This window comes from Semicossyphus pulcher, unplaced genomic scaffold (genome assembly GCF_022749685.1).
Source record: "Semicossyphus pulcher isolate SPU_LCO1_2020_fin unplaced genomic scaffold, fSemPul1.0.p SCAF_2, whole genome shotgun sequence".
Classification (NCBI taxonomy): domain Eukaryota; kingdom Metazoa; phylum Chordata; class Actinopteri; order Labriformes; family Labridae; genus Semicossyphus; species Semicossyphus pulcher.
The window spans coordinates 23,251,307-23,272,231 of NW_027211693.1; the positions used below are offsets into that span (position 1 = coordinate 23,251,307).

The 20,925-nt window shown below is 44.4% G+C and overlaps 2 protein-coding genes across 2 annotated transcripts; both read right to left on the minus strand.

The window, feature by feature from the left end:
- Window positions 1-3,286: 3,286 nt before the first annotated feature.
- On the minus strand, window positions 3,287-6,941 carry rhogd (ras homolog gene family, member Gd). The gene is made up of 2 exons (XM_069669272.1): window positions 6,910-6,941; window positions 3,287-6,293 (listed from the first exon to the last, which is right to left on the minus strand). The coding sequence occupies exon 2, from the start codon at window positions 6,262-6,264 to the stop codon at window positions 5,689-5,691; it is 576 nt and encodes a 191-aa protein (XP_069525373.1). The 5' UTR covers window positions 6,265-6,293; window positions 6,910-6,941; the 3' UTR covers window positions 3,287-5,688.
- Window positions 6,942-8,826: 1,885 nt separating this feature from the next.
- On the minus strand, window positions 8,827-18,139 carry fhdc2 (FH2 domain containing 2). Its single transcript, XM_069669271.1, has 12 exons — window positions 17,998-18,139; window positions 16,297-16,867; window positions 16,133-16,194; window positions 14,203-14,305; window positions 13,843-13,928; window positions 13,502-13,602; window positions 13,196-13,266; window positions 12,849-12,956; window positions 12,438-12,508; window positions 11,895-12,012; window positions 11,586-11,750; window positions 8,827-11,485 (listed from the first exon to the last, which is right to left on the minus strand). The coding sequence occupies exons 2-12, from the start codon at window positions 16,753-16,755 to the stop codon at window positions 9,563-9,565; spliced, it is 3,267 nt and encodes a 1,088-aa protein (XP_069525372.1). The 5' UTR covers window positions 16,756-16,867; window positions 17,998-18,139; the 3' UTR covers window positions 8,827-9,562.
- Window positions 18,140-20,925: the final 2,786 nt, after the last annotated feature.

Consider the following 20,925-nt stretch of genomic DNA (forward strand, 5'->3'; position numbering starts at 1 on the left):
GTTTAAAAAATTGTCAGGTTAGAGCTTTAAACCAGCCACTTAGCCCGTATGACTGAGGAACAAGAAAGCCACCTTGGTCCTTCTGTCTTCCTCCCTTTACCTACGCTCCAATTTACATTTGTAACGACTTAATTGAAGCCTCCTCCACTCCATTATTATATATGGCTATTTGCTGTATTTCCATCACTGTCCCAGCACCGAACTCTTTCTCCTCCACTCTTAGGAGTCATATTTTGTTGCGAACACAGCCAACAGCCTCAACTCCCCCCTGTGTTCCTTTGCACTCTCGCTTTCCCTCTCCTACTGCTGTGGCAGTTTGATTTGAATGCAGAACTGCAGCTTTTCAGTCTCGGTCTAGCTGCGGGCCGCCTATTAGATCAAGGTCTTTTGCTTTTTCATCTTTAGACAAGAAGAAGAGGAGGGATCTCCCTGGTTCCTTGACTGAACAGAGCCTGGAGCTGCCCGGCCTTTTGGCTTTACCCAGCACATCATCAAACGGACAGTGAGAGGGAGGAGAGGAACAGGGGAGATTGAGGAGCGATAGACAGTGCTGAGATCAAGGTCCCGGCGGAGGCCTGCACTCCCACTCGCTCCTCGCTGATGACTCACAAAAAGCATATCTGCTGGTGAAATCTCACCTCCTGCTACGTTCAAACACGAGGTTTGCAGCATGAAAAACATCTACATTTACATCATGTACAGTACGCTGTAAACAAACAGGCACTGATCTGTGTTAGCCAAAAACAAATAACTACAAATGTGGAGCAGTGGGCCGTGTTTGATTTGTTACTTTTTGATGTCGTTATTTAACCAGTGCGCTCTTACTTTGAAATAAAGCCAAAACGAGCAGCAATAATCAGTACTTTTATGAGGGTTTGTCTGCAGGAAATCCTCCCAGAATGCACTGGGGCAAAGACTTGTTAATGTTAGTCTACTGTTAGGTGTTTATAATCTGTAATCCAATTTCTTATTATGAGTAAATATTAGGCTGCAGGTGATGTTGTTATTCACTGTGAGGTTCAGCAAATACGAGTTCTGTTATTGGCTTAGCTATGGTCTATAATCTAACAATACAATGGAATTAATTGATGTTTTAATTCAACGAAATAAGTCATGCAAGTGAAAAACGTGCATTTTAGTGTCCAAAATGAAAAATCCCATTATGTCATCATATTTTCATACACTTCTGTTTCTGTTCTTTCGATCTTTTGATTGTCAGAAAGCTTTTTGCCTTGGACTATCTCAATCTGCGTATATTTTGTTGTGTATTTCAGTGGTTCTCAACCTGGGGGTCGTGACCTCAAGGGGGTCCCGAGATAATTTCAGGGGGTCGCAAGATGATTGTGAAGAAAAAATACATTATCATATTTTATACAAACACACTAACATTTTAAATGTTAAATGACTGGAGTATGTTTTTTTTTTACATACATAATTTGCCTTAGAATAGATTGTATTTAGTGTGTTTGTGAGAGTCATAGCATGCGCATGAGAACTGATTGGACACAGACAAAAAAATCTCAGTATTGTGCCTAACCAAGAAGCTATAGCCAGTTTTGTTAGCAATCACATGGAACGACTATGCAGCGATGCCTTCTCAGAAAAAGTGAATGCAGTCCTTGTTTGCTCCTTGAATCACTGTATCTGCACATTAACAACCTACACACTTTAAATGCACATTTACAACTGTGAATACTGTATGGTACATTAACACTTCCCTGCAATGTTTGTTTACATTTAAATCATAAGGTAGTTTACTTGAGTTACTTGGTTTACTTCTCAGATATGTTTATATTAAGATATGTGGTCATTTGTATTTCAGAATGATATAGTTGAGGTTATTATTTACTAATGCTGTTAGAACTCCTGGATGTATATATTACTTGTTCTAGTGTTAGGGTTATTTTTACTGTGTATTTATTTTCTCCTGTGCTGTAGTCGCTTTGATTACCAGCTGCTGTAACGCCACAATATCCCAGTTGGGATCAATAAAGTCCATCTATCTGTCTATTTGAACCACTGTTGTACTTAACCATGTATCAGGTATTTTGGTCTTTATAGTGAAAAGAAAATGTGATAATTACACCAGGACATTTTAATGACTTTTTAATTGCCCAAATGTTGAAACTAAATATTTCCCAGGAGTCATTTTGTATCATAGAAATGATTTCAAGTTTGAGGTTCATCCCAAAAATGTTCCAGTCACTATTCATTATACTGTGAATGGATTTTAGCTCTTGTTGCCACGGCTGGCTTGAAATTTCAGATACATTTTAAGAGTTTTATGAGGAACTGGAAAATCCCAGCTTGTGTCAAACTATCAACAATCAAATCCAGCTCACCACAAATATCTACACACAAAGAATGGGGCTGAGCACTTTAAACCAAAAGGCAGATTTAGGTTTAAAAAAGAAAAGTGGCATGACTGAAATATGTCCCGTACGCATAACTCCTTTAGCAGCACTTTCCATCCTAAAAATGGCTCACCTTAGCCGACCTAAGTCGCATTAATCTGCCTTCCTTACTTAAGCTCATTGACAGACAGTAACACTCGCTCATGCTGTCTCATCTCATTCAAACACCACTTTACTCTAAGCGCTGTTTTCCTGAATGCCTTTGGAAGAGTTCACAGAAACAATATGTCAAGCCACAACAAGGAAGCAACAAAGCTTTTACAAGCTGTAAACATACATCCAGCATCGTCCTGGTTGTAAAACATTTAGTCGGCCTGCAGAGGAAACAGGCTCTAAATGTTGCTGCAGTGATGTTGAAATGAGCCTTTGGTGGAGTTCAACACATCTGTCATTTGTCAGAGACACCACCCATAAAGGTCAGGGGAATTTTTCAGCGTAAGCAGCACGCGGAGTTTCTAAGCCTGTGCAACTGATTGAACTTGTGGGTGTCTGCTACGTTGAATGATGGCCCTGAAACCGGATGGTATAGACCATTAACTCCAAATGTACAGAAAAAAACAAAGGCTTTGAAGAATGGTACTCACTGTGGGTAGTATGGAGCTGAACTAGAGGGCTGTGTCCATCTAGTGTTCGGACATGGTAACTGAAGCAGCATTAACATTAAAGACATTAAATAAGTTACGATATGTTTTTTACAGGAACATAGTGTGGTTTCCTGAGCTGAAAATACAAGCATGTGTGTCAGTGTGTGACTCAGGTCTGCTGTGCTTCTCAGCTCGGTTTTATTCTCATACATCTGTGCAGTAATGTGCTAAATAGGATGATTGATGTCACAAAGTAACAAGAGAAAACATCTTTCATCAAACAGTGTCTGGTTTTAACCACCATTTTATTTGGCATAATTTAAAATCATCTCACTGTTAGTTCATTTATACAAATATGCTTTTGTTATATATAAAACAATTACAAACAGATTTCTACAAATCAAGTTCCCAGTGTAAAAGCGTAGTACCACGCACACGGTAGCATACAGCTCCGGGACACAGACGAGAGAGCCCACAGGTGTATGTTCCACTTCAACAGCATTATCTGAGTGAAATCAGGACACGGCAAAAAAACACTAACTCACCACAGTTGACAGTTTGACATGTTATGCACTTACATTCAACCCTCCACACACCCATCTGGGAAATTCTCACACATCTTTTGGCAGATCTCAAACCGCATCACTGTTGTTGCACAAAATCTCCTGCTCGTGTTGCGCTTCGGTTATTCTAGACTTTACACAGACCACAATCTAGGTTTTATAATACACCCCGCTCGAGTGAGTAAATGAAAATAACTATAGTAAAAGGGTTGCTGGTATTACTGGCAGCTGTAAGCACAAATAAGCAACCAGTCATTACTAAAAAAATATTTTATAAAATGTATAAAAAAATCTTCAGATGCGACAAGGCACGTTCCGCCAACGCAGCTCTTGCTAACCGTACGTGCAAGTTGTGCTTGTGCCTTGCCCTCCCTGCAACATGCAGCGCAGGGGTGTAGACCACGATCTGTTAAGAGCTGTGGGCCACCAGCTTCATGCGCTCCCTTTCACAAACGCATACAGACGTGTTGCACAAGATGTCAGTTTAGCACCTGTGACTTTCAAAGAGGGCTGCAAGAACCGTGTGTGTGTTTACAGGCAGGAACTAAGGCAGAGAGCGTCTGAAAAGCTACAAAATGAAACCCGGACTTGGTTGAACCTGCGTATAAGAAGGTCATGGTGGTTTTTGCATCACTACATTGAGAACCTTTGGGGAGCACAGCTAAGGTCTTTGGTTTAGATAAGACACCTGACCAAATAAAAGGCTCCTTCTATATTGTAGGTTAACTATTGTTGTTACACCCTAGACAAACGGACTTGGCAGCTGTGACTTGGTGCTTTTTCCAAAATGAAATGATATTCCGCTAACCATGATGAAAGTAAAAGAAGTGTATAGAGCCCAGCACAAGCTAGGTAAAACATATTCCGGTATGATATGCTATGCTGAAATAATTCTGCAGTGGTCATAATCTGCTGACCTGAAATGTAAGGCCACAATGTAATTGACAAGTGGAGCATTGTTGAGTTGTGGTTTATCAAATCTGAGTATTAATTATTACACACAAACATTTTACTGATCAATAAACATAAGCTATTACAAAAAATATATTCAACTTTGGCCATAACCGCACTCGTGGGTTAAAAACATTTGAGGAAAAAAAATCATTTACAGAGTAAATTCAATATTATTAGACAAAATACAGTCTCTTTGACCCCATCCTGTCAAAAAGTCATTCTTAGGCATGTTTTAATGGCATTCGGTAAGACGTAGACAGAGGAGAGCTGTACCACAACCCGACTTCCTGATATGTCAGTTCGAGAAATCCTGTACCAGTGAGGGTTAATTTGGCAGAGGCCTTATGACACCTGCTCCTCTATTACTAAAGAGGGCAAATGGTCGGCTGCTTTTAATGGGACCAGCTTATCTTCAAAGGCCCACTGACTCTTCCATGCGTGGCAGTGAGAGAGCCGTGCAAGAGGCTGGAAGGGCAGCCTGCCAGACAGCTCTAACATGCCAGACTGAGCACAGGGGGGACCGCAGCTCGGGAGTTTAACCTCTAATCTGTGCATATTGGGTATGGGGTACTGGCATTTGTCCGGGAGTCACCACACCTTATCTGGACTCAAGCTGCTTGAAATTAAAACTTGTTCACCCTCTACTTGGCTGTTTATTACATCTAAATAGGCAAGTCAAAGCATCTTGATGGCGACGCTGCTTGATACTCATGAGATGCAACCTAGGTGAGAGTATGAGGTAGTCATTATTTCTCCACCTGAACAAAGGCAGATCTCTTCTCTCCAGTCAAACAGGGTAGCTTGGTTTGGGTGTTATGGCTTTTGACAACCATGATCAGCATTTAATAAGGCAAAGCAGAGAAGCTATAAATCTAGAAAAGTTGTAAAATTGGAAAAAAGTGTAAATATCAAAAGTTAAAATGTAAGAAAAATAGAGGAGATACGGTCAGTTGCCCCCATTTTGGCATAGTCACTTTGGTGATGATGGTAACGGAGTGAAATCCTCCAGGAGATGATTAAGGAAGAGAGGAGTGGCAGAGGAGCTGAAAACAAAGTCTGAACTGCTGGAGGTGGTAGAACGGCAGCCAGATGACGACGTTTGTTCCTCAGCCTTCCTTTGCATCTGTGGATCTCCATCATCCCTCTCTACAGTCCATATCTGGGAACCATTTATTACAACAGCACACACTTCTTGGGGCTCTTTTTCGTGACTGGATACAACACTGCTCTCACAGCTTCAGCAAACACCTCCCTGACACCATCCTGCAGCAGAGCAGAACACTCCATGTACTTAACAGCACCTATCTGCTTGGCTAGGGCGTTTCCCTGCTGCTGGGTGGTAGGTGCCAGGCCCTGCTCCTTCAGCTTCTTCACTGTTTCTGCATCGCCCCTCAGGTCCCTCTTGGTGCCCACCAGCAGGATGGGCACATTTGGGCAGTGGTGAGATACCTCGGGGTGCCACTTGTGCCTGACATTGGCGTGGGAGGAGGGGCTGCCAATGGAAAAGCAGATGATGAAAACGTTGGTCTGAGGATAGGAGAGCGTGCGCAGGCGGTCATACTCCTCCTGGCCTGCCGTGTCCCACAAGTTGAGGCTGACAGTGCGACCGTCTACGCTCATCTGAGCACTGTAGTTGTCAAACACTGTGGGAATATACTCTTCAGGGAAGGCATTGGTGGTATAAGAGATGAGTAGGCAGGTTTTACCCACTGCCCCGTCGCCCACCACCACACACTTTATGGTCTGCATCCTGCCTACGACCAATGGGGCTGCAGCACCTGACAACAGAAAAAAGGGCACCTGGGTAACTTCTAATTACAATGCTCCACGAGCCCAGAGGCAGATCTAAGCCTAACATCGACATTTATCAGGATGTCTAGATAAACAACGGTAAAAGGTGAAAAAGCCGGCCAATACCTCGGCGTCAGCAGGATTTACAGTAATACAGCTTTTCAACCAATTAGCACACAAGCTAACGGCCGCCGACGTTAGCTCCTCGACGTAATTAACTTTACATTGATTTGCTACAATTCCAGCCAATTATCAACAACGTCGGGCCAGTTGTCCACACAAGTTCTTGAACAAAGAATAAAGAGTGAATCGAAAGTGAGACGTCAATTTTCTACCTTTTATTACTCCGCACTGTTCACTTATAATACTAGGCGTTCCCCCAGTGGCTAGCATCAAGCTAAGGAACTAGCGCATTTAGTGGCTAACGAGCTAGCTAGTTAGCAAACAAGTTGAAAGTTTATTTTCAAGCCACTTCTCAAAAAGTTATATTCCTGTCCCAATAACCTCACACAAGTTACTCGAAATATTCTTGTCTGTTCTTAAACACGTTTCAGACGTAGTTATTTGCTTCAACTGTGAAATATGAAGGATTTTGTCACTTACCGCCACTTGGCTTTCGATCTCTTTTTGCTTGGTATAGTCAATCACAGCCGCATCCGGGGAGCTGTCCATTACGTAAAAATCGACGCACGGAAACAATGAATCTGGTAGTTGTAGTTTTATTCAGTGAAAATCGTTTAAGCGACACTAGATGGCGTTGGCAAGCTGTTCTGCTTTCTAATCACCTTTCTAACTCCTATGTGACCTGTGTTGAGTACAGCCTGTGTTGAATACAAACCAACGTGCTGTGCTGTTAGATTAACAATGTTAAGATGAGAGTAGATGCAGATATGGTGAAAGAAAAGGAAAAGTGTTATTATTTGTCTGCTATTTTAACAGGGATTCAAACTAGTTGAACAAGAAGTTAAAGCCATTCATTTATAATTATATGTAATTAAAAGTATTAAATCAAGCCCTAAATACAAACAAGAAAAGTTGTCCCTTGTAAAGTGTAATTCTGGATTTACTGGTGCATTAACCTTTAAACAGCATTTAAAAAAAAAAAGCTGGTTGTATTGGAGCCCATGCTAACCATTTTATTGCACTGTTTGTGGTAGCTGTAACAAGGGCTCACATTACATATACTGTATAATATAACATCACACATATAGGATGTTATATTTTCAATGCTAAATCTTAATCTGCAAATCTTTAGTTGTCAAATAAGGACGCCCTACATCTACCTTAATAAGTAGATCTACTTGTTGTGAGAATGTATGTAAAGTGCCTTTGAGTATTTTGAAAAGCGCTATACAAATAAAATGCATTATCATTATTACCTGAGTAAATTTAGTTGGTTCTTTCCACTGATGCAGATAAAGACTCCGGATATATACTTAAATTTGGCTCTAATTAAGGTCATGTTCAACTGCCAGGTTTATGAAGGGAGTTTGGCATGGTATTTATCCTCGCAACAGACTGTTTCCTTCTGTAATTCAATGGGTATACCATTCAACTTAATTTTCCATTCATGCGACCCCTTGACCACAATAATTTGTACTTTGGAAATACAAAACACCATGCAATCACCATAGACTGTATAACCTGCCCCCCACTTATTTTTCCTGACTGTAAATCTAATCAATCTCAATTTCACTATGGCAATTTTGTCCTTAGTCCTTAGATTTTACCATTTAACATTTAAAGAGGGGTCTGAAAGCAGGGCCACCTACACACTTTGCACTGTGACTTTACCCTTTCTCTTGAACTTGCCACATTCTCACCACTAAATGCCACAGTGTGTCACTGTGTAGGCATACAAACGGGCCATAAACAACCTTGTCTCCTGTCTTGAGGACCCCATGCTCTCTTTGGTCAGCGCTGCTCTTAAGGCCCATATATCACTTATTCACCTTCAGACAAGTCTTTATTCTCACTGAGCAAGTTCTTTCAAATCAATGCAGAATACAGCAGGCAGCTAAAAGAGGGATCACTTTAGACCACTCTCTCCTGCACCCCTGGAGACCTGTTGATGATGTCACCTCTATACACTGAGGCAGGTTAAGAGGCCAGCGCTGACCGACAACCGGACACTCAAGAACACAAAGAGGCACCGGTTTATTGCCTTTCCCAAGAGGTTCTGGCGTCACTGCAGCCTATAAAAAGAGAATTCCCACTGGGACCTTACACCCACAGTCACCCTCCACCCCAACCCCTGCACCCCACTATTCTGCCAGGAGATTCCCCGGGACGTCTGTAGCATTTCCATGACAACAGCCTCTGACAGAGATGGGGGTGACTGTGTCAAGAGATGCAGCGAGAGGACCTCATTGGAGAGGGAGAGAGAGAAGTGAGAGTGACAAGAAGGGCGTGATGCAGTAGCAGCAGTTGATGAGGAAGAGTGGGGACTCCAAAAGCAAGAGCACGCTTGAACAGATGTGGATATACAGCAACAACACACACTTTAATACAACCGCCATCTTTATTCATCTTCTCTTTATAAATCCACATAATACAGTGAATAACAACCAATGCTATTCAATAAAGTTATAGAATCTTTTCACATAAAATAACAAAAATTACAGAGATCATCTCCTCACTGTCTCTTCTTCAGTTTGTAAAGTGCATCAGAACGATGAGACCTCTCAACAAGAGGATACACAGTTCAATATTGTACCAAGTTCAAGCCGGACCATCAGACAGCCGAGTCTGAGAACACAATGAGCACTCAGGGGAAGGGTCACAGTATTCAAAACATTTGGACAATTTTATACAGTAAAAAAAATGCTCCTTTTTTTAATGCTATGGAAATTGAAACAGTGTCCCAAATTAGACTTCTTTCAAGGCGCAATTGTCCAGACTTGGCACAGAGGAATGTCACTTTGCACTTAATGAAAATGGGTCTTCTTGTGGTGTCCTATCGCCTGCAAAGGACACAACTGTGTGTAAAAAAAAGAGGTAGGATTGCAGGATCTTCTGTGAGATGAAGCAAATGAGATGCAGATGCCCACATTGCTTCCAGTGCAGCTCCCTCTCACATATTCAGAACCTAAATACTCAGACCTACATGCAAATTTTATAAAACTAAATTTAGAAGACCAGAAAACTGACTGATGACTGACACGCTTCATGAATACCCACACTGTGTATTTAAGACTGAAGGCATGAAAAGAATGAAATGAAGAAACGGTGCGGTTCGGGCACTTATTCACTTGCATCACCTCCACAGAGGCTGAGCTGCAGCAGCTCGAGGCATTTTGGGACCCGGTATCCTTGAAGCTGAAGGGATTTTAGAGCCAGTAGGAGAGCTGCTTGCGCTCGTCGTCTTGGCAGTTTTATTTCGGGCAGCAGATATGACGGCTGTGCGTATTGTCTTAGCTGTGGCGGAGGATGGGCTGTGGGTGGTGCGAGGCTGGGAGGGAACCTGAGTCTCAGAGTTGGGGGCGACTCTTTTTGAAACACGGAGAGGACTTCCTCTAATGAAGGCTGGCTGGGTGCTGCCGGAGACCTTCTCTGATACAGATCTGTCAGAGGTCCTGCGGGTTAAGGTGGGCTTTCCTGGGGTCTGAGGCTCAGTTACATTCCTGTTCTGTGTGCTATTACTGCGTTTTACCTCTGCCTGAACAGCAGCAGGCCGCGTGACAGCGGAGGAGCGCATGGATGTGCTGCGAGGAGCAGACAGTCGGGTGGGTGTCGGTGGGTTAGAAGTGGTCAGAGCCCCGTTTGAATGTTCAGTTTTGGAGCGCACCCTGGGAATGCCCGTGCCATTGGAAGGTCCTGCACGTGACACAAGTCCCCTCTTGGCCCCTATTCCACTACGCACAGGGGTCTTTGTTGTTCTAGTCTCCTCCTTTGATGTCGGAGACCCTGGAGTTGTCCCCTCTCGAAGGTCAACCTCCCTCTCTTTCCTCCACTTGGAGCAAAGGCTGGGTGCAGGTCGTGGGAGTGGGGAGGTCGGGGGTGACAAGGCGTCGTAGGATCGGAGGCCTTTCACCAGAGTGTGGCACTCCAGTGATTCCCCCACACGGGAGTACGGCCGTGCCGTCTCCCTCTCAGGACTTGGCAGGTCGGAGTACTCCTCCGGCTGTGATTGGCTGAACTCTGGTAGACTGGAGGGCATCCAGTTCTCCTCCACAGGCGCGGACACCACTTCTGTGTTTGAGTGCTTTGTTAATCCTGCGTCAGGGGACGGCATGGCAGCACTCGTTGTCCTTATGGGCGTCTCTCTCGCCTGTGGTTGTGACTGGACCTTCTCTGGAGCATTTACAGATGATTTTGATTGGCTCTCTGATCTCTGGGGCCGTAATAAAGAAGCACTTCTGTTTTTATGGGAGAAACGAGGTACAGACTCCTCAAAACATGAGACGTTAGATTCACTCGGAATAGGGCAGGTATTGTCTGTGATTGGCAGGCCAAACTTATGTCTGTGAGTGGTGGTCTGGCTTTTAATACAAATGACGGGCGTAGTTGTGGGTATAGCAGCAGAGGTTGTGCAGGAACTGGCAGAAGATTCAGCACTCATTGAATCCAAGTGTTCATGGAAAACCTCAGCCTCTTTTTCAAGTGTTGCCTTCTGATAAGAAATGCTCTCAGGCCCGTGTTGCTTCACTGTGAAGCCACTTCCAAGCTGAGAACGACTAAACGTAGCGGAGTCTGAGTCCTGAACCACTTCCATGCTCCGATGTGTTGCTTTGCTGTGCTGTGACCTCCTCCTCCTACCCAGAACAGGTTCTCTGTCAATGGGGGAACACGTGTCGTCCGTCTCTGGAGAGCTGCAAAGCACGGCGGTGGTCTCATGGTCAGACGAGCTGTTCGAGTGATAACTGGTCGACGTTGGGCTGCTGCCAAGCTCAGGGAAGCCCTTCAGCATGGATGAGTTTTGGAACTGGGTGTCGTTGGGGAGGTTCTGGGAAAGTCTGCGGGAGTCAGAGCTCCTCAGGCTACGTCGACTCCAAGTATAGCTCAAGTTCTTCTCTAACAGTTTCTCCAGTTCATCTTGGTTCTCCTTACTTTGAGGCTCTCTGGCGAGGCTGTGGCTCATGTCCAGCCCTGTGCAAACAGCCAGAGAGCGACGCTTTTCTCCAATCTCACGCTGACGTTCTAGACGTTTCTGCTCCTTCAGCTCCCGCTCTGAATTCTCCTGTAAGAAAGGGATTGAATAATTAAGGTGTCATTCTGAATTAAAGCTAGATGTAACTGCATTCAATCAAAAGATACTTCTAATATTTTTTATGTCTAACCTGGACAGCTTTCTGGAAGCGGTGGCAAAAAGAATTGAAGACCCTGCAGGCCTCCTCTAGTTTGAATGTGCTGTCATCTTCACAGAAGAACTCCACCAGTGCTTGACTTGACATCCTCATACCTTCTACTTCATCCTCTGCCTCCTTCAGACGTTCCTGAGCCATCTGCACACAGGCACAATGTAAACATTCATCTTTTAAAACAAGCTCGATGCATTTAAATTCCTGCTCATATCCATCGTTCTGCACAAAACAACTTTAGGACTCCATAAAATCTTAAAATCTTACAGACTGTTGAATATTTTATACCTCTAGGAAAGGTTGTTTATGCTGCTGAATCTCTGCCTCAGTCTGGATGTTTGCCTTGAGGGCCACCACTCTGCTTTTTAACTTAGACAGGTCCTCCAGCACTGACTCCTCAGACAGCCTGCAGGGGAGGAGAGGGCATACCATTATAAGTACTGTGCAGACATAGCTGTGAAACATGTATTTAGAAAGACTGTATAACCAAAAATAGATACTAAATTAATGAAAAGTGTTGAGGGGAACATTTTCTATGCACAAAAAAGATAGCACTGCATGCATGATATTCTATACTCTTCAAACAGGAACAGGATGGTCATCCTTTAGCCCCTTGCAGAGAAACTCTCCTGCAGAGCTTAAATACTGGCTCGGAGTATCAATGTTGTCATGACCCAGTTTCACTCAAGCAGCTAGCTATTGCTAACAGCTGGGCTGCTCTGATACAAGAATGCAGTAGATTTACATTACAGCATGTTGGGATGTATTTATGTTATTAAGCTGGGCTTGTATATTCCTGCAGACACACAGTCACTGTGGGAAGAGACTGACCTAGAGGCGGAGCCCACATGGCCCAGTTGGCTGGGAAATGACAGTAAACTCTGGTCCTTCTTCACAGCTTCCTGTGGAGACAAACACAAATGATTATCCAGCTATTGTTTCAATAGAAGCAACACCCCATTTGCTAATGTTGACAAAATCATATGCTCTGTGGAGCAGTGCGTCCTCAGAGGCTTCAGAGGCTACTGTTGTCTGAGCACTTTGGGGTCAGAAACAAATGTTTCTCGCAGAAACCAAATATTGTTCAAATATAAAAGAGGTGATGGACATACAACAGCTTTTCCCTTTCTTCTCTATATAAAGGTGATACTTTATCTCGTCTCTGTTGAACAAACTCATTTTTTATCAAGATATGTGTGGCTCAGCACCAGTAGCATGTTTCACCCGAATTTCAGATCTTACCATAGCAACAAAGTGCAGCAGGTTCATGCCTGGCTTGTTGGCTTTGGTGTCGGCCAGTTTGAGCAGCGATGAAATCCGAAAACCAGCGGCATTCCCCGAATATCCACCCTGAGAAGACACACACAAGGTCAGAATAACACACAAGCACACACACACGCACGCAGACAACATGTGACAGCTTTAAACAAACACTGATACAAAATCCAGGTGCACCGTCGAAGTGACGCGCCTGAACACACACCCCGACCCCACAGCGGCTGGTGTATTGTACACGGATGAAAGGACTGCATCTGCTTTGTCAGGATGAAGAAAAGTAAAGAAAACAGATAAAATAAAGAAGCACTCACAGCATTCATGTAGTTTCCTGCTTTCAGCACCAAGCGAAGGATGGAGTGTAATTCAGGACAGCTCAGCAGTTCTGGAAGAGTCAAAGACAGAGATTCAATATTGTGCCTCAAGGCTAAAAAATAATGAGGATGAATGTGAATGCAGCTGACATCAAGGCCTTAAGAGGTAACTTTATTTTCAAGACACTCAAGTTGATGCTAACTTTAACACTCCATACAAATTTAAAACAAGAGCATTTTAAGGGGAAACCCTAGACCCCGATCGTCATAGTGTTGGGATACACGACTCCCTGTTGTTAACTTTACCTCTGGCCGCCTCCCTCAGACATCTGGCTGCCACACACAGAGAGGTCACAGCGGGGTCGAACTCTTGCTGCAGGATCATGGCATCCAGACGTAGCCGAAAGCTAATGGAAGAGGAAAGAGAGGGACGGATGGATGAATGGACGGGGGGTGAGTGATGATGGAGACAAAAAGGCACTTGTAATCAATCATCAGTTAAACAAGCACATGTCATCGCAAAGTGAAGCATGTGAGCGGATGTGTCACAAAAAGGAGGTTTATAGCTTTCAAAGAGAAAGTAAAAGTACTGGGAAAGTACTGGAGTTATCTTAGTAATTCTACCCATGCTTGGGAAAACGGTTTACCTGGGGACTTCCACCAACAGCAGAATAAAAAGATCCGGCTCTCCAAGCCAGCTCCGCTCCCCACTGAACCTCCTCAGTCGGGACTCCTGAGAGAGAGAGAGAGAACAGATGTGGGGTAAAATCTGGAAAGCAGCTTCGACATACTAAGAAAAACCAACACGCCGTCAACAGTCAATTCCAATATCTCTCAGCGTGGCCCGTCTCCGGAAACAGGCCACATCACATGGCATGGTGTAATAGCAGACTCTTGATCATCCTAACCAGAGCCAGATGATGAGTAAGAGAAGAGGGAGGGGGGGAAGGGAGGGAGGGGAGGGGGGTCGTCACGGTTGTGTTTGTATGCCAAAAAAGGCACTTTACCTCCTCATTGTCAGGCAGCAATTTGCAGAGCTCTGTTAGCTTCTCCGCTCCGTAACGATCCCCAGCACCCTGCCTGATGTCCTCAACGATCTCCTTAGCCGGCCTGCGGAAAAAAATCATTGTGAACATGCGATGGGGCTTTCAGGCTGGACATCCCCCCGTGTTAAGAGCAGTATCAGAGTTTAGTTTGGCTTTGATCGCACAATATTTAGACCTATCCTGTTCTTATCAGTGTTAGGGAGGGAGGCTTGGTTGATGCCACACTGGAGCAAAGAGGTAAATAAAAGGATATGCAGAGAATACGAGGCAGTTTGATGTCAAGGTGACAGACTGGTAACTGAACTGGCCGAGGGTTTGACCTCTGACTTACTTCCTCTGACTGACACATCTGTCTGCTATTCCAGCAGTTTTCCATTACACTCTCCCCTCCCCCCTCATCTGACAAACCATCACACATGCACACATTACATGCATGCTACTGTGTGTGGCTTTTTTATGCCCTTAGTACTCTCCTCATTTATAGTTAAACATCCATAGTGTCAAGTTCAGGAGTTCAAAACTCCCTTTCAAAACACTTATTGTGAGTCCCAACTAGTTCCTTTGAAGACAAAACCCCAAGTGAAATATAAACAGAACCATCGTATGATAAAAAGATATTGAAGAGACTTCTCAAACACTGATGTCTGCCAATACAAAACCAGAATTTGTTTAAACTACACCCTCGATTCAGCTCGGTCTGTGTTTAAGACAAAATGAAAATAAGCTCCCAACAAGACCGATGTTTGTGTACACGAGAGGCTCTTTGCACATAATGGCTTTCCCTACAAGTCCTGACAAATCTGCTTCAGAAAGGAGCTGCTCTTCAGTTGAGAGGTGCACAATTCGAGCACACGTGGAGGCATGTAAATAGAGCAACTCAGCACTTATTATCCATGTCTTTATGTTATTAACTGTACCTTCCACAGTTAAAACGTCAGTAGAGACAACATCAAACCTTGTTCCAGAGTGACATTAAACTGTGTGTAGGCGTGCTCTAACGATTATTAAACAGCCCTATTCATTACATGAAGAACAGCTTTGTTTGATGTAGGAAAACATGCTAAACAGGCTTCAGGGGAGGACGAATATGACAAGCCGCCAGCGGGGACTCTCTCGTCAGGGGGTAGCTTTAACATTAGACCCTCTTTAAGGGCATCAGCAGGTGTCAACTCTGACTCTTTGGGCTAAACCCGGCCACCACTCTATACTGCAAGACCCCCACTCCAGCTGCCCAGGGTGCACCCTCCCCTGCACCTGTCCCCCCCTTGCAATATACTGGTGTCCCTCCCTGACACCAGACTTCCTCTCTTTCTCCTGATGAGACTTCACACTTCTGACACAACCTGCACACACACAGACACCCACCCATGTTGATTTATGGCCACACACTCCACGGTTTACTTCAAGAGAGGAACTGTTCCCCTGGGCACACTTGTAAACACTTCTGTTTCCTGCTCTTAAAACTACTTTTGGTTTTGAGTGATGGTGACCTCCAGGAAGTGTCGACAAAAAAGCTAAAAGCTGAGACTTTTCAAGTGCAGCAGATTGTTAGGAATAGGGCTGTAACTTGATATTTTCATAAGCAATTGGTCTGCAGATATCTATCTGATTGATCAATTGTTACAAGAAATACAGTAGGAATACCCCAATGTGATGTCTTTAAAAAGTTGTTGTTTTGTCCTGCCAACACCTCAAACACAAAGATCTTCAAATTACACTAATGAAAAGTCATGAGCAGCAAATCCTCACATTTTACACGCTTGAACCTGCATATTTTGGCACCTCTGCTTGAAAAAACAACTCAAGCAATCAATTATGAGCATAATAAGAGCGGTGCACGCCATTTTTCTTTGATTGCAGTGTTTCAGCTCTAGGTAGTAATAAAGCTTACGTCTTGAACTGGCGTAGAAATATTCCAATGTTCATGCTGCGTTTGGAGTCCAACAGGGAGATCTGTAAAGAGGCAAAGGACAGAATTAGGAGGAAGAAAAGTACATAAATCTTATTATCTTTACACATGGCAGAAATGTATCACTTCCTTCACAGTGATGTTACCTCCTCAGAGTTGTCCTGTGGGGATCTGCAGCGCAGCAGAGCAGACCTGCGCCTCAGGGTGCCTGTTCTGTCCTGAGGCTTACTGTCCTTCTGACCAAACAGCTCGTCCAGAGAGTGGAGGTCTATGGGGAACTCGTCCTCGCCCGGGGCCGCCCCGTTCCACACGCTCTTCCTCCCCTCCACCTTCTCTTTGGGGATCCGCTCCCAGTTTAGCTTCCTTAGCCGGCTCCGGCGGGCGCTATCCGCCCGGCTAAAAGGCGAGGATGAAGAGGAGGAGGATGCAGGTGGAGGTGGGGGCGGAGGAGGTGGCGGAGGCGGTGGAGGTGCTAGAGGAGGTGGCGGAGGGGCGACCAGCACCGGACGTGAATCCATGGCTGTCACTTCCACAGCGTCAGGGGTAGGCTGTGTTCCATGAAAGGCACGAGGTTCCTTGAAGGCAACACTCAGGTTGATGAGCATAGATGCTGTGTGGGGTTATAAGGGATGGGTGAAGAGTCTCTGCTCCGTCAGTCTGTGACGTCTTTTCCAGTTTCCAGTAACTCAACTTCAAAGTTCAATCAGTAATTCCTGCCTGGGGAACAAGAAACAAAAAATCTTAGACATTATTGAACACAGAGAGAGACAGGAAGTGAGTGTTATCCTGCAGAGTTGCAACAGCAGTCCAGTGAAGTTAACTGAGGCCTATGACCTCACCTGAGCTTCTCTGACACCTGGCCTCACTTCTCCTTTCATTAGCATGACTCTGCTGCAGTGGCTGATCTAACAAGTAGCTGCAGCGAAAAATGTAACCTCTGGTTCAACTTTCTGTGGAAGTTCAAGGTGTTTTTGGGGAAAGTACAAGCAAGAAGAACTCTCCTCCTCTCTTTGAACAGCTTGTCCCATCCTGTTCAAATTCACCTCAGTGCATGCACACACACCTCCACCATGCACACTCTCCCTTCTAATTAGAATATATGGAGACAGCACAGGCAAGGGGAGATGCAGTTAACCACACAGCTGAGAAATAGAGGGGTCTGTAGCTTCAGAAATCATGGCTTGTAGTAGGCTACTATTCCTCTCTTGTTATGGAAAGCTCACATCTGAAAACTGGTTGCACACACTTGCACGAGCAAGTTGGACGCAGGATTAGTAATGCAATTAGCGATGAGTCAGAGGTTTCAGGTGTCTGGTTCGAGGGGAAAGTCTTTAATCATGACATGGCTTTGCACTTCGCCAGAAAAACATCCCCTCGTCCTCCCTCGCGATCTTAACATGAATCAGAACTTCTGGGGAACTTTTAAAAGATGCAGTTGGTTGCCAAGCTGTTCCAGGCAGCGCCGCACGAGCGCGCTGCAAAAACTGATGATCTCACCCTCCATCATTTAGGATGATCTGTATCTTCACGAGCGAGAAATCATTTGACAAATATCGTTGCTCAAAAGCTCGTGGGAGGAATGAAAAGTTATGGGAATAGTTGTCACTCACTAATATTTAAAAAAGCTAAAGTAACATCAGTTTTATAAGTTTAACATATTTAAGAAACTTAACGGAATTGTCGTCTTAATATTAGGTTCAAAATAAAATACCGACGTTGGTTTAGCCTGGTGAATTTCAAGGTTTGTTTGACTTAAAAAATATGCGTTAATTAAATGTTGACAAAACATGTTCAAGCAAGTCTAATGTCTCTGATTAGGAACAACCCAATCAAGTTATTTCACTTACCTGACGCCGACGGCTTCACTCCTCCAGCGACGTAAACCAACAAAATAAAAACAACAACCAGGGCTACCAGGTTGAATTTTTACAGCACACACCGATAAATTTACTATCCCATCCCAGATTTTAGTTTGCTGTATCTTCTTTATCCCGGTAATTTGCGCCGCTCCACTCGCTGCAGTCCTCTTGTCTTTCTCAACTTGCAGGGAAACTTCCACACAGTTCACCGGGAACGCGCAGGCGCGCACCCGCACGCTGATATGCCTTATTGTTACCTCCCAGTTTTCCCATGGGCGGATTTAGGGTTCGCAGGTAGGAGGACACCCGAGCTTAACTCCACTTTACTCCATTTTTAGATTAATGCTACTAAATTTCTAATGCTTTGCTTGTTAAAAAACATTAAATAAAAGTATTAAGATCCACAGCAAAATCAATAGCTGTCAGATTTAAATTCTTCTTTTCTTTAATGTATTTCAGAGTAGTCATTTAAAAGGAATTCTTACTTCATATATTGCCTTCATAATTTGTTTTCCAAGTACGGATGAGACTGTACATGAGAGACACTGTCAGGAGCTGCATTGACAACCTGATAGGTCTCTATTTCAGGCTAATCATCGCAGTGGGCAGGACTGTGATCTGTGATTGGTGCAGAAGACCTTGATCAGGCTAAGATGAGCATGTTATTGAGAATCTGAGAGAGGGAGCAGATGGCTATCAGACATGGGAAATGATGTCCACATCTCCTCCCTGAACCATGAGCAGGGTGTAGGGGAAAGCCATGAGACTGGAAGCCCCTCTCAGGTGCTGAAAAGACCCAGGTGCTGGGACGTAGAGACCCATGACACCGACCTTTCATCCGAGGTGCTGGAGCGCTCCTGGCCCATGTCACCTGGTGCTCCCGAGTCCGGCTCAGGTAGCCCCTTCAGAGGCCACGCTGACAGGCAGACGTCATCGCTGCTGGGCTGTGCGGTAATTAGGGGGTTATGACCCCAAAGATCTGGCTATTGTTGTGGCTGTGCAGCAGGGCATGTTATAATGTACCCGTGCCAGAATAAACCTCTCTCAGGAAACTTCACTTTCTATTCACTCACTCGCTTCTCAGAGTACAGTGCACTCCTCAGAATACAAGGAAATGCCACTGTTGAGAGACGGCAGCTTTATAGTCCATAAAGAACCCGAACGACCCTGCACAATTGCACATATTATGCCAGCATTCATGCAGCGACGACATTACGACAGTGATTAATGAATTATAAGGAGTTAACTTGGCATCCCTCACTTGATTCACCAAGACACTTCACTTGCAAGGAGACAAAACAGTCTGTGATGTGTTTACAGGCCCACTCCCAGCCGTTCCCCCTTTGCATAACAGTGAGCTACAGAGCCTGTGCTTCGCTCGGCCCATTCTTTAGTAAATGAATGGGTGTTCATGTGTGAGAGGGAAATGTATGCATTCAAGTTAAATCGCGCTGCAAAGACTTTTTTTCTTTATCAAACATTCAACAAATCCTCCTGAAATTGGTGGATCATAAGCATGACATTTCTGTGATGCCTTCAGGAAACCTGCTACCTTTTCCTTTTGATAAAGAAATAAGCACTAACACCCAAGATCCCATGAGTCTTTAGAGGCTCAACACTTTAGTTTTGCAGGGTGGCTGCAGCCATGCAGCAAGTGTTAGCCTTCGCCATCGGTCCTTCATAATCTCGCTTTGAAGTCTCAGAGGGGTTACGTAAAGGTGAAGGCTATAAGCTCCCTCCTCCTCTAACTTACACACACATAATCATAGTTGTTCACACACACACACAAAACTTCCCTTTGTTTTACGCAGTACTTTTGCTACAGAGATCAGATTCCAAACAGTAACCTCTGCTGCAATTGGTTTTTCACACTGCAGAAATGAACGCGGATGTAAAGAAATCAATACTAAAGATTTTTTGCCCAGATGCCCCATTTATAAAGCGTGTAAAAGTGGCTGTAAAACTATTCCATGTGAAACTATTGATATAACCGTATGGGGGCTTAGTGTTATTTTGCCTCTGCTGAGTCTGGTTTGCCTCCTGGGTCTCGGCTGTTTCCAGAGTTGGGTAAATAGGTCAGTGTGACTGTGCCTCTGCGGGGGTTTTAAACACATGCAAAGACATATCTTGTGCGTGTAAGAAAGGAAACCGTGCACGCATACACACACCTGGGTCTGATCCCAGACTGGGACAGTAGGTCTGGGGAGGTAGTCCTAATCAAACCCAGCTCTCTTAGATCTCTCGGTTTCCCAGCTGCACTCAGATCACGTGCAGTTATCCAGAACGGCCTGACAAGGATCTCTGGCTTTGGTCAGACCGCCGACCTGATAAGGAGAGACAGCGAGAGACAGACAACACAGACACACTCTCAGCCTCTTAAACTCTGTTCCCCAAATTCTCTCACACACAAGCACATGTATGCACTCAACTCAGGCTAACTGAAACATGACTGCTGCATACATGAGAACTCATCCACTCCCACACACACACATATGTTATAAATGACGGTCAAAGAGAGGCTTCATTCAGTGGTGCTGCACAATGTGACTTTAGGGGCTCACAGACAGGCCATTAGCAGTGATACAAACATTATGGAGACAGAAAGATGAGAAGGCTGTGAGTCAAAGTTGTGGAGAAAGAAAAACATGCAATGAAGTGCGGTCCAGCTTTTTGGCAGAGCAGGCCTTTGTTTCCAGAAGTTTCTTTGTCTTTATTTGTCTTTCTTTAACGCTTCCTGTACATTGTCTGTTAAAGAATTCCCACTATGTAACAATATTGGCTGCATCCCCTTCTTTATTATTGATTGAGAGCGCAGACAAGAGGCATAACTGAACCCTGTATCTCGCTCTGTTTTCGTAGACTGTCCTAAGTACACAGCTGACACTTTGCTGTGTTTACCAAGCTGTCTACTGTCAC